Here is a 13,883-nt window from a genome sequence, read left to right as displayed (position 1 = left end):
CCTACAGCTAGGAAATTTTCCTAATGTCTATTCTATATCCCCTTTGCTGCAATTTAAGCCCATTACTTCTTGTTCTGTCCTCAGTGGTTAAAAAAGAACAATTTATCACCGTCCTATTTTTAACAATCTTTTACATACTTAAAAACTGTTATATCCCCTCAGTCTTCTCTTTTTTCCAGACTAAAGAAACCCTATTTTTCATCTTTCTTCATGAGTCATATTTTCTAGACTTTTAATCACTTTTCTAACTCTTCCCTGGACTTTCTCCAAATTTTCCACATCTTTCCCAAAGTGTGGTGCCCAGAACTGGACACAGTACTCCATCTCAGGCTTTATCAGGGCTAAATATATAGGCATAATTACAATACTCCCACTGATATATCCCAGAATTATGAACAGTTTTCTTTTTTTAGAATTACATAGACTCAAATTTAGTTTGTGATCTACTATAACCCCCAGATCCTTTTCTGCAGTACTTCTTCCTAGGCAGTCATTTCCCCTTTTGTGTTTGTGCAATTAATTATTCCTTCCTAAGTGTCATACATTGCATTTGGCCTTATTAAATTTCATCCTATTAATTTCAGACAATTTTTTTAGTTTGTCCAGGTCATTTTTGAATTCTAGTTCTGTCATCCAAAGCACTTGCAACCCCTCCAGTCTTGGCTTATTTGCAAACTTTACTTTCTATGCCATTATCAAAATCATTTATTAGGATATTGAATAGAACCAGACCCAGAACAGATCCCTGCAGGACTCCACTCAATATGTCCTTCCAGCTCGACTGTGAACCATAGAGAGTAGTTATCAAAGTATGTTTTTTCCAACCAGTAGTACATCCATGTATAGTAGGTTTGTCTAGGCTATATTTCCCTAGTTGGTTTAAGAGAAGATCATGTAAGAAAGTATCAGAAGCTTTAACATGCGAGATAGTATCAGAAGCTTTAACTTGCACAGCTGACTTTTCATTTTTACTTTTTTTTGGTCATTTTGTATTTTCAAAGAGCTTGTTTCGATCATTTGTGTGTTCTATTTCTTCATTCCCTCACTCTCACCGTTACTATCATGTAACAGCGAAGGGTCAAACTGTATGTATAATTGTAGCATTCACTATTGTATATTAGTTGGCAAACACTCACTTCAGTGTAGGTTATTCATAGCTTCCAAATAAAACAGAAGTTAATTTCTGTGTGACAGATAATGAGGCATTGCCATGTTAGTGTCTTCAGTCTGACTGGCTAATGGCAAATGTGTATTCTCTGTGCAACCATTCCTAAAACATACACAGTGCAACATTTTCAACAGCATTTATGTGACTTAGGAGTCTAAGTCCCATTTTCAGAAATGAGATAGACACTAGGGCCCAAATCCTCAAATGTCTGTAGGCACCTAACACCCACTGATTTCAATGGAAATTAGGTGTTAAATATCTTTGAGGATCTGGGTTTCGAAGCCTAAGTCCCATTGACTTGCAATGAGATATTGACTCCTAAGCCTCTTACACATATTTAAAATGTTTCCCATCATATTTAGTTTCAATTATTATGCTTAGCATATATATGTATATACTGGGCACCAACCTTTCCCTATCACAGTGATCCAGTTCGAGTTAACCTCATGTTGCACACTGGTTAGCAAGACATTGAAATGCTCAAAATGCTTATCATACCTGATTGTGGACTCTGTTTTGGGATTTTAGCTGCTGCTTCAGGGCTGGCAGTGGAGCGCATTCGCTGATTGGAAGAGTTATGGATGCTACTGGGAACAGCTGCTGAGATGTTCTTGCGAGGTTTCATATCTTGCAACCACATTGGGGATGCTTCAAAGGCCTGCATTCGCCGAGAGTGGCTGTTAGCATTGACTTTGAGAAATGCCTGGGCCTTGTATTCTTGAAGGTCTCCATAGTTGGCATCTGTCACCCTGCACTCATACAAGCCTTCATCCTTTTTCCTCACTTTTGAAATCTGCAACTTGTGGGAGATGTCATTCCCTTGTACTTTCACTGTCTGCAAGTTTTCCAGGAACAAAAAATATCAGACATTACCATTCTAACATTTTCTCTATGAAGAATATACTGACATACAGAATGCAGCTATCCTAAGGGTATGTCTATGCTGCAATTAGACACCAGGAACTGGTCTGTGCCAGCTGATTTGGGCTTACAGGGCTTAGACTGCAGGCCTGTTTAATTGCAGTGCAGACTTCTGCGCTCCGGCTGGAGCCCAGGCTCTAGGACCTGCAAGGTGGGAGGGTCCCAGAGCTCAGGTTGCAGCCTGAGCCTGGAAGTCTACACTTCAATTAATCAGCCCCAAACTCCAAGCCCTGTGACCCCAAATCAACTGCCAAAGGCCAGCTGCAAGTGTCTAACTGCCCTATAACATACCCTAAAGGACCATAGGCCAAACCAATGCGATGTAATTTTGCTTATTTCAGTGAAGTTACACCAAAGATGAATTTTGCTTTCTGTAGGCATAGGGACAACTGGTGACTTAATTCCAAATCTGCTTAGATGGTTTTCTCTGAAATGTTAATTGGCCTCAGACAAACAACCCAGTCTCCCATGCTCTTCCATTCTTTCAGATCATGAGCATTCTTAATGAGCTTCCTTGCATGAAGCTAATGTCAGTGCATTTCTTTGGTTAAACCTTTCCAATTAGATGACTTTATTGAATCATTCAGATTTCGAACCACTGCCTTAACAATCTTATTGAGGATGTTTGCCAATGTTTAAATTTATTTAACACTTTATTAGATTATCTTAATCTTCATTGTTTTTAAAATTATCACTTGACATTAAATGTCTCCTTCAGGCTTGTGCAAGGCATTTGCTAACAGTAATGAGGAGGCATCTGATGACATGTAGCCAGTTTTTTCCCCTCTTACTTATAGAAGCATGTGCTTATTAAAATATTGTGACATTTCTCTGATTTGAGAATAGAAAATAGCTCATACTCTGTTATGTTGGGAGGCATCAGCTAATACCAAGACATGCAATGTATCCTAATCCTAAAGCAGCCTAACACATTTTTTGCCTTGTATAATTAATTTAAAAGCACAAATTATTTATTTTTGAAGACATAACAAGACATTGCAATTTACTTATAAGTGAAAGGTACTAAGAAACACTAGCAAAAATAGCAGATTTTTTTCTGTACACTTCTTTCCTTTATCATTTATATTTAATTGTATATTACTGTATATCTGTGATACCAGATTACCCTGACAGAAAGCCAGTTTGAGGGTTCATCACCATTGAAAACTGAGTTTTAGGGAGTGCCCTTAATTCTGCCGCCTATATCCATTATATAAGTTCAGATGCAAATGTAGCTTCGTTTCATGTAAATACAGAAGATTGAAGACAGTATGCAGAAGAGAAACATTTGGATAATAAAGATGTGATAGATCTTAGAAAAGGGAAAAGCATTACACTGCAACCAGGTATATGGTGTTTATGATTATTCAACATAATGTTCCTGACAATTTGGCATATCATAGTCACCATTTTGGCAAAGCCCTTATCCTGCGTGTTGTGTTATTTGTAGGGCAATAGTTGTGGGTACATGACTGCGGAAAGAAATGTGATAGACTTTTAAGCATACAATGTTATTGTTCCCAGTTCCGCATATGAATTATTTTATATGGCAATCTGTACTCACAGTATAGATTAAATGTTTCAAGCATAATGTAAGCAACATTAAATCCACAGACAGTGCTGGATAGTTAACCTTAATCAATAATAACTAGAGCAATATAGATATTATATTATCAAAAACAAGAAAAAAGAAATTGAATGAGCAGTCAGGATGTAAATTGTCTCTGTGGGCCAAATTCTGCAGTCATGAATCTCCACGCAACATCAACAAAGTCAATGGTGTTGCAGAGATGTAACTGAGTGCAGAATTTGTTTTCTCTTTAGCCATTTCTAAATTTTAGAATGCAAAGAAAGCATGCTTCATTATACAGTGTTCTACTTCCAAATGACATATTCATAGATTCTGAGCCCAGAAGGGACCACTGTGATCACCTAGTCTGACCTCATGTATAACACAAGCAATAGAACGTCTCCAAAATAATTCCTATAGCATATCTTTTAGAGAACACCCAATCTTGATTTTAAAATTGCCATGGAAAATCCACCATGACCCATAGTAATATGTTCTAATGGTTAATTAATCTCACCAGTAAATATTTACACCTTATTCCAGTTTTGAATGTGTCTTAATTTCAACTTCTGGCTATTGAATTGTGTTATGCCTTTCACTGCTAGACTGCAGAGCCCATTATTAAATATGTGTTCCCCATACACGTACTTATAGACTCATAGGTGCTGGAACTAGGGATGCTGGGGGTGCTGCAGCACTGCCTGGGTTGAAGTGGTTTCCATTACATACAGCGTTTACCATTTGGTTCAATGGTTCTCAGTATCCCCACTATAAAAATTGTTCTGGCACCCCTGTATAGACTGTAATCAAGTCACCCTTTAACCCTCTCTTTGTTAAACTAGACAGATTGAGCTCCTTGAGTCTATCACTATAAGGCATGTTTTCTAATGCCTTAATTAGTCTTGTTAGTTTTTCTCTGAACCCTCTCCAACTCATCAACATCCTTTTTGAATTATGGGCACCAGAACTGGACAAAGTATTCCAGCACCAGTTGCAGCAGTGCCAAATATAGAGGGAAAATAACCTCTCAATTGCTACTCAAGATTCCCCTGCGTATGTATCCCAGGATCACACTAGCTCTTTTGGTCACTGTGTCACACTGGCAGCTCATGTTCAACTGATTATCCACCACAACCACTATGTCTTTTTCAAAGTCACTGCTTCCCAGGATAGAGTTCCCCATCCTTATACATGGCCTACATTCTGTGTTCCCAGTTGCATATGTTTACTTTTAACCATATTACAATGCATACTGTTTGCTTGTGCCCAGTTTAACACATGATCTAGATCATTCTGAAAAAGAGACCTGTTCTCTTCATTATTTATCATTCCCCCAGTTTTTGTGTCACCTGCAAACTTTATAAATGATGAAGTTATGTTTTCTTCTAGGTCACTGATAAAGACGTTATATCATTACAGTTCCTTTTTGAAAACTATCAGTTAGCTAGTTTTTAATACATTTAATGCGTGCCATGTTAATTTTATATTCTAGGATTTTTTATCAAATGTTTTGTGGTACCAAGTCAAACACCTTACAGAACTTCATGTATTTTATATCAACACTATTACCTTTGTCAACCGAACTTGTAATCTCACCCCCCCCCTCAAAATATCCAGTTAGACAGGTTCTATTTTCCATAAATTCATGTCAATTTGGATTAATTACTTTACCCTCCTTTAGTTCTTCATTAATCAAAACACTTAACAGCCACTCCATTAGCTTTCCAGTGATCAATGTCAGGATGACAGGCCTATAATTACCCAGGTCATCCTGTTTACCCTTTCTAAAAATTGGCTCAATATCAGCTTTCTTCTAGTCTTCTGGAACTTTCTTGGTGCTACAAGACTTATTGAAAATCAACATTAACAGACCACTGAGCTCCTCAGTCAGCTCTTTTTTAAAATTCTTGGATGCAAGTTATCTGGATCTGCTGATTTTAAAATGTCTAACTTAGTAGCTTCTGTTAAATATGCTCCAGAGATACTAGTGGCATGGAAAAAGTGTTGTCATCACCATATAATGAGACTGAATCATCTGGTTTTACCCCAAATACAGAAGAGAAATATTTATTGAACAATTGTATCATTATTAATAATTCTAGCATTTCCATCCAGTAATGGAACAGTACCATTACCAGGATTCTTTTTATTCCTAATAAATTGAAAAAAAATTCTTATTGTTTTTAACTATGCTGGCCATAGATTTCATCTCATGTCCTTTGGCTTTACCAAATTTCTTCAATTCCTAACTTCTGATTTATATTCTTCACTGTCAACCTCCTCTTTCTTCCATTTGTTATATTTTGTTTTATTTTTATAGTTGTCTTCATTTCCCATTAAACCAGATAGGTTTTGGTTTTGTTTTTTTTGAAGCAGTGCATTCTTCTTCAGTTGTGTGATTGTGACTTCTAAGGCATCTAGTTAAGTGTTCTTAAATGATTCCCAATTATCACATTTTTCTGATTAAATTATTTCTCCCAGCTGATTTGGTTCATGAATGTTTTTCAGTTTTGTGAAACTGGCTCTATTAAAGCAATATATATATTTTGCTGGTCTGAACTTAATTCTTCTTGTACTTTTTAAATGTCATCAAGTCATGATCACGTGTACTTAAGTTATCATTAACTTTTAGTTTTGCGATCAGTTCCTCCTTATCTGTTAGGTAAAGGTCTAATATATAATGTCCCCATATTGGCTGAGTTAGGACATTGTCATCTATAATGTTTAAAAATTCCAATGATGCCTTATGCTGGATTTCTCATGCTGCCAGTATCATGTCACTGAAATTTAAGTCCTACATGATCAATTTTTTCTCCCTATGCATTATTACTAGGTGCATAAGGAGATGGTCATCCTGTTACCTAGTGTGAATTAGTAGTCTGTAGCAGACACCTGCTCATGTCCCATATTGTGCTTTATCTGTTAGGATATTGATCACCGGAAATGGTGAGTTTCAGCATTGTTAAAAACGCAACCCCTACATGTTACCATCTCTTGATTAAAGATTTACCAAACACAGTTAATGGTTTATTCTCCATTTGGTATGGATACATTCCGTTAATGCTAATAGGAATTCTATTCATGCATCCAAGAAAGGCTCCTTTTACAGCAAGTATATTTAGAATGCCACTGTAATGCAGCCATTTTTTTATTACAAATATAAAATATCTATTACACAAGCCTATAAAAATATTGGGCTGTATAATAGAATGGCCTGCCATTAAATATTTACACACATAACGTATATTTTTAATATGAAAGGCCTGAACCGTAACAAAGATGAGCCAAATCCTGTAGTTTGTATTCAGTCAACATTCATATGGACGCTGGTGGGAGTTTTGAATGAGTATGTTCTGAGTAATTAGTGAGTTTATTGGTAATGGTTGTATTTCTACTGCAATAGTGCACAAATGCCTGAATCAGGGATCCATCAATCCTCATCAGAACATGCGGTCCATTCCATGAAGGGTTTACAGGGTAAAGTAACAAGCAACATAGGAAATATGAGTGAGAAGGCTGTGGTCAAAATGTGTACAGTGTTTAATATGATGTATATACATTAAAATGTCACTTCAACTATGGCCAACTGCCTTTCAACCTAAGATTAATTAGTTGGCTAATTACTTGTACGCATCTGAGAAGAAGGGAGTGAAGGCTTTAACATACATGATTATCATATATTGCTGATTAATGTGGTTGTTGCTGATTTAGGGCCAGACTGTCCCTGTGTCGGGCTGCACTGCCCCAGTGAGAGTTCAAAATGGATTCCGTCTGAGAGACAAAATCCCTCTGGAGATCATGTGTGATGTGTACACTGCAGTATTTGTTAAGAATGAACAATGGTCCCATTTCCTTAAATCTCTGGGGCACTGGAAGGGAGGTCCTGTGCCCTGCTACCAGATCCAGCACTGTCTGACCCATAATTGTGTGAAAACTTTAATCTCCAAATGGAAGATAGTTAATTTCAATACTGTGGAATCTAATCCTGAAGCCTGACATAGAGAGCATACCCAATAAACTCAATAGAGGTATTGTCATAGGAAGAACTGCATCCTGGCTCTTATCAGGTCAGATACCCTCTCAGCAGCATCAATGTCTGTTCTCTGCCAGCTTTAACTAAATTCTAAGATCACCCATTTAAATAGCTACATATTCAGCTGAAGAGAAATGCCATTTCAGGAGGGGCTAATTGGGAGTGGGACTCTCTGTCAGGTGAGAATAACCTTGAGGAGTTGCCTCATTTTCAGAGTGGAAGAGGGCATAGTGGGCTTTTCTCCTGCTGAATAAGCCAGAGGGTGCACCCATCAATTAAATGGGTCACCAGATGCCCAGGGCCAGTCAAATGAAATCCATGTACTTCTGTCAGCCCTGCATCACTCCTTCTTGTCCTGTCACCATGGCTCCAATGGAACTGTGGTAAGAGGGTTTCCCCAGCACCATCATAAAAGGAGAAGAGGGAGAGGGATCTTGCCACCAAGAGGAAACTCCAAAACAGAGCTAGTACAGTCCCAGGAAAGGAATTCTGGGAGGAGGGGAGCGATTTGCATGGTCCTGGTACAGGGACCTCCAGCCTTCACCACTAGCCAAACTGTGCCCAAACCACTGCCAACCTTCAGCATGGTCGGTTCCCCACCTCCTTCCCCCCTGGCAGATCCCAGCCCCATGGAGAGCCTTCTGCAGGGTTTTGGAAGTAGGTCTGGGGTGAGGTGAAAAGGAGAGCAGTGCTCAGGAGGAAACTGATCCACCTTTCCTTGCAGGATGAGGAATATTTGGGGCAAGCATGCCCTGGCACTTGATTTTGCTTTTGTTGAGGAAATCTGTACCAATGCAGTTTAATGAACCCATTGGGGCTATATTGTTTCTGTGATAATGTGTATAGTGCTAGGAAAGCATCTCTTTCTGAGTCTGTCTCTCGTCCTGTAACCAGCCTCAGAGGGGGTGGGAGGAACAGAGAAACTAAAGTAAGCTCTATGACTGTGATTAGTTGGTTGCCCACAGACTTTTGGGTGCATGTTAATGACAAACGTAAAGTAATTAACTACGTAGGAATGCTCTCTATTTTTTTTTTTCAAATACTTACGCTTATCTTTGTTCCGTCATTGTCCAAGTCTCTCTCTGGTAAGAGCTCCACCTATTGGGAAACGATAACATTTGTGAGGAGCTGTTGCCGTGCAGTGCTGGGCTACTGGCCCTTGTGCAAAATAACCATTAAAGCGCAGCAGATTATATCAGCCAGCCTTTCCCCGAGACCACTTGCATGCTAAGTGTGCCACCTATAGGCAGAACCTCATTGGGAGAGTTGAACAGACTGAATTTAGCTTCAGTTCTATCCAAGTGCTATTGCGGCAGCCAGCATTATAGGATTGTGGCACACTGAAAACACTGTATTTAAAACGAGAACAGATGCGTAGTGTCTTCTTGTAAGACTAAACTGTCACTCTCCACCCTATTAAGATCAGGCTTCAGGACGAATCCCCAGTATAAAAGTCCTGTGGACGGCATAGGAGGATTAAAATATTAGAGAAAATGATTTTTTTCCTCCAATCCTATCTCAGGGAAAATGTTCAAGGCAAAGGGAGAGTTCCCTCTCCCCTTTCTTTACATAAGTAAGGACTGAGCCCAGTGGATGCTTGTGTGGTTGTCCTGAAATCCTAAACTGATTCCTGTTAGAAGGCTATTAAATCTTTTCTGTGTAACTATCTTTCAGAAACAAGGCAAGGGGGGAAAACCGAGGTTCTGTACAGAAAAGAGTCCTCGACACTAGACTTTGAAGGCTACAAGGGTGTATTTTTGTTTGGAAGGTGTGCATTCCCAATAACAGCTTCCTTCCCCTCCCCATGCCTCCCGAATTAGATTTACAGATTCCAGTACCCCAATGGCCAATAAGGGATTGTTGTAATAACTTGACACTTGGGAAATACACTCCTGCAAGCAGCAACTCTATTAACATTGATTCTCTCTTCAAACAAATCCTGACTTGAGAAATCCATGTCGTTTTCCTAAGATGTGAAGCAGAGCTAGGGGAGTGGCAGGCACCGAAGATCCCATCCTCTGCGGTGAGCATTTCTCCCTGCAGCCTGCCGTGCTATAGTTCATGGGTAGCATTAAGCCTTCGGTGAAATCCACTACCCTCTCCTCCCTCCCTTTTTGGCGTGCCTGGGTGGATTGACCGCTTGGAGGGGGCGGGAGGAGGGAGCCCATCGGTACCTGAGTGCCCGTCACCTCGTCTCCAGCCTCCTGCTCCTCGGCTGCTCGCAGAAACCACCACTGGATCTCGAGGTACACCGAGGCGGAGCCGCTCTGGAAAGCGCACGACATCTCCACGTTCTGCCCTTCAGTGGCTGTGACATTTCGGGGGAACTCGGTGAATTTTGCTGCAAAACAAACGCAAACAGCTTATTGGGATCTCCCGCTCCTTCTTCTCTCCTCTTCCCACTCCCCCGTCCCCATTTTCATCTTTTTATTTCTTGTTCTCCTTCTATATATTGCTGTCATTTCTCTGCTCCTCATCTTTTCTCACTCCCTTTCCCAATCTCTCTTTCCTTCTTTTGCCCCCACTCTCCCCACGCTTTGTCTCACACCTTGATATATTTTTGCCAATCCGCACAACTCCCGCTCTTGTACTCAAGTCCCGCTAATGGGAAAGCTAAGTACCCCCTCTGATCGCTCGCCTGGGTTAAGAAAGTTACATATAATTAGATCCAAATATCCTTCGGTGGAATGCAGTATTTCACGAACCACATTAAGGGATTTCAGTGAAAGGCAATTTGGAAAATCAGCACCGCTCATGTATTGAATTTCCTAGGTGAGTGCATACCCTGTGAATGATTAAACTCTACATGGTTAACTGAAATAGATATTTAGAATGTGTAATGTGCTAAGAGGTGCGTTATGATCACTCATCAAAATGCACGTTTCAAACACATTAACTGAGTCACGTATTTCTTTTATGATAATTTATGCTCTCACAGTGAAACGAATAAACAGTGTTTCTTATCATTCTTCATCCTAGCAGACTCACTTTCCAAAACGAACAAACATCCCTACTCTTTAAATATGACTACTCCCATCTTACCACACCATTCTACAGTTGAGCAAAATTCCTACAAATGCACACGAGTGCAATACATCAATGTTTCTTAAAAGTCACCACCCAGCCTCCCTATATTTTCCTTAGGCTCATGTGTAGCTCATGTAAAAATGGAGCAAACTTGATAAATCTTGTAGACCCCATCCTGGCCAGTGAAAGAAAAAGAAATAAACCTTCTGGTTCAAATCTAAGAAACACCGGATAGGAACAGACCCATTGCTCAAAGAATTCAACAGCCAGTTACCCATTCCCATCTGTGTGTTGTTATAGCCTGACAAAGCTTAGGAGGGAATGTTTGCAGAGTTCCCCTTTCTCCGTAATGCGTCCAAGCTAGTTATTTTAAGTTAATTTGTAAGGTGATTTGGGAATATACCGAACCACCTTTTGCTTTCTAAAGACTTGTATTATGAGACAGAGACATAAAAAAGCTGCTATTTCTTTTATTTTACAGTGCCTCCTCCCTCCCTCCACACACAATCCGCGACATTATTTTTAGTCAACACTAGCTATTCAGCTAGTTAACGGGCAAAGTGACTTTTCATTCTGCATGCTCACTGATTGAAAGAAGTTTTTTCCCCTGGTCAGTGTTAAAAAAAATGTCAAGTCAGGAGTTGTGTTTGCAGAAAGGATGCAGCGTTCAGCGGGCAGCCTGAGACGCTCTGTTCATGGTGCTGAAATGATCACTGCAGCCCTCAAAGTCCCAAACAACTGGATTCTGCAGAGCTGGGGCTGCTTGGGATGCAAGACGCCCTTTTTAGTGGGGTCTTCAAAGAAGTCGATCTGTTTTTGAGATCTATGCATAGTCTCTAAAGGGAAACAAAGGTCTGAGACTGAGGATCACGGAAAAAAAGTGGAAAAGGAGCCAGATCCTATACAGGTTGCAATATTTAATGAAGGCACACGATTTAGCCATCTTATATTATGTGTGCATGCAATAATTATGTATGCATGGGTGGATATTCGCGGTAAACATACATATATACAACCCAAACACGCGTATGTGTGCATTCATTACAAATAGAAACGCAGCATTTTCGTCCGTCCAGGGTATTTCTGATCTTTCCTCCCTGCAATCTAGTATAAGCAGTCGGTTTAATTCTCACTGAGGTAAACTTCTCCCCTCTTTTGCTGTTTGTAATTTCTAAGGCTTGACATCTATATTCTCCTATGCATCTTTTTGGAAGCCCTGCTTCGGATTTTAAGGAGTACACACATGCACACACATTTGACAAAGAGCGATCTTACCTTGGGTAGAAAGTCCTTGTTGAATATATAACACGGAAAAGAAAATGCATCCAACATAAGCCAGAAAGATCCCCATCATTCCAAAGCGAAGCAAAAATCACATCAGGGTAACAAAAACCAAAGGTGCCCTCAAAGAAAGGAATCACACACACACACAAATTTACTGAAAGGCTCTGCGCTGTCGCCTTGGCTGCGACACTGCGAGCATTCTGCTACTCAGTGGAATTTTTTCTTTGGGAAGAGAGGGTATTGCAATACACTGAGGGTTCAGATGAGCTGGTTCGGGTGCTGTGATGCTTGAAGTCCAGATCCAGACTTTAAAAAAAATAGAAAGAAACGTTGAAAAGTGGGTATCAGCTGCCTTCTCTGCCTTTTTTCAGCTACCTGGCAGCTCAGTCCAACGTCAACTCCAGCTGCTCAGGATTGCGTGATGATGACTGCCCTCCCTAAACGCTGATCCGGCTTAGGAAGTGGGGAATTGGGGAGAGGGGAGGGGAGGAAGGGAGATGAGTCTACTGTGCTTGCATTGATTCAACTTTTCCCTCTAATGGCTGCGATGATGCCTTTAACCCTTCACGCCTTCTGGGTTCTCTATACCTCTCCACCTGCTGTTACTTGGGCTGGGTAACATGCTGGAGGAAAGTCGACTTTTGCTTTTAACTGTGCAACCTAGGAGCCTTTATTGTACTGATACAATCTCCAGTCTGGCATCTCACATAGGTCAGAGACTAAGAGGGCAATGCAGTGGTTTGTTTTTGTTGGGTCTCTTTCTCTCTCTAATGTAGCTTAGGGGAAAACAGTTTAATATTAGTTAATATTATGAGTATACTGTTGAACTTCTTGTTCATTGTCCCAAATAATGATGGTCACCTAATCTTTTTCATTCAAAATGTTGTTGATCAGCTTTTCCCTCCCCCCAAAATAGATTAACTGGATTTAAAAATAATCAGTTGCTCATAGGATACATGTATTTATATATGATATTAGGATATACATGGGGAAATACCTATACTCACTTATACATACGTATGTGTGATTTGCCCAGAAAAAAAAGTCTTTGATACTTTGATATTCTATTGATGTGCCATAGTAAAATTTATATCTCTCTCTCTCTCTACTATAGAGAGATTTTTAACTACATAAAGATTTTTTTCCTTCCAGACTCTATTCATTGCACATTCCTTGTATCGACTGGGATTCATAAGACTATGATACCATATTGCAGTCAAAAGGCAACCCCTGACCATAATAGGTGATCAAAGAGTCTTAAAAAGACCTCTCTGTCCAAAATATCCAGCTGCCTGTAGGAAAGGGCCATCCAGAAAGTATCCCTGGCAATAAGGAAACAATAAATTCCTTTGCATGGATATCAAAGACTATGAAAAAATCAGGACACGAAGTAGGTATATGACAAGTAGTCAGACTGTCAGATCGTTTATATCATTCATAGATATAAGCTCAAAAAATAAACATTTAGAGCCATTTAGAAAAGAAATGTAGCCATAAAATTGCATTTTATCCATATGGACAAACTGTTTTCCCATTGAGTGAAATGTTGGGCAGGTCTGTCATTTAAAACAATGGAAATGCAGCAGTTCCACAATGGTTAAGGAGCAACTTTTGCTTTACTCACTGCACCAATCTCTCTCAGATAAAGTGATTATATCTACATCCGACATTTGACATAAGAAAAATAACTGTTTAGAACCTGACCATGGGATTAAAGTGTCTCTAGCTTTAAAAGTGATCATTTTGATTTCACCTCAACATTTATTTATTTTACAAATGTTAGACTTCCCCTCAATATTTATATAGCAGAAGGAGATATTTCCCCATGATAATGGTCTGTTCCACTGATGTCACCTTTTAAGTATAGCAATGGTTTTTAA

The 13,883-nt window shown here is 39.6% G+C and overlaps 1 protein-coding gene across 3 annotated transcripts in view; it reads right to left on the bottom strand.

Annotated features, from left to right (window-relative positions):
- Nucleotides 1-12,514, bottom strand: part of VSTM2A (V-set and transmembrane domain containing 2A) — a 30,318-nt gene extending 17,804 nt beyond the window's left edge. For 2 of the 3 annotated variants that reach the window (XM_032797463.2, XM_032797464.2), the window contains exons 1-4: nt 11,995-12,514; nt 9,867-10,033; nt 8,740-8,790; nt 1,667-2,003 (exon numbers count right to left, since the gene is read on the bottom strand). In XM_032797463.2, the coding sequence (XP_032653354.1) occupies nt 1,667-2,003; nt 8,740-8,790; nt 9,867-10,033; nt 11,995-12,073 (634 nt within the window). In that variant the 5' untranslated portion in view covers nt 12,074-12,514. The remainder of the gene's footprint in view (nt 1-1,666; nt 2,004-8,739; nt 8,791-9,866; nt 10,034-11,994) is intronic. The other variant, XM_032797462.2, reaches the window with a different exon arrangement.
- Nucleotides 12,515-13,883: the final 1,369 nt, after the last annotated feature.

This window comes from Chelonoidis abingdonii, chromosome 2 (assembly GCF_003597395.2).
Source record: "Chelonoidis abingdonii isolate Lonesome George chromosome 2, CheloAbing_2.0, whole genome shotgun sequence".
Lineage (NCBI taxonomy): Eukaryota > Metazoa > Chordata > Testudines > Testudinidae > Chelonoidis > Chelonoidis abingdonii.
This window is presented reverse-complemented; position numbering and strand designations above follow the sequence as displayed.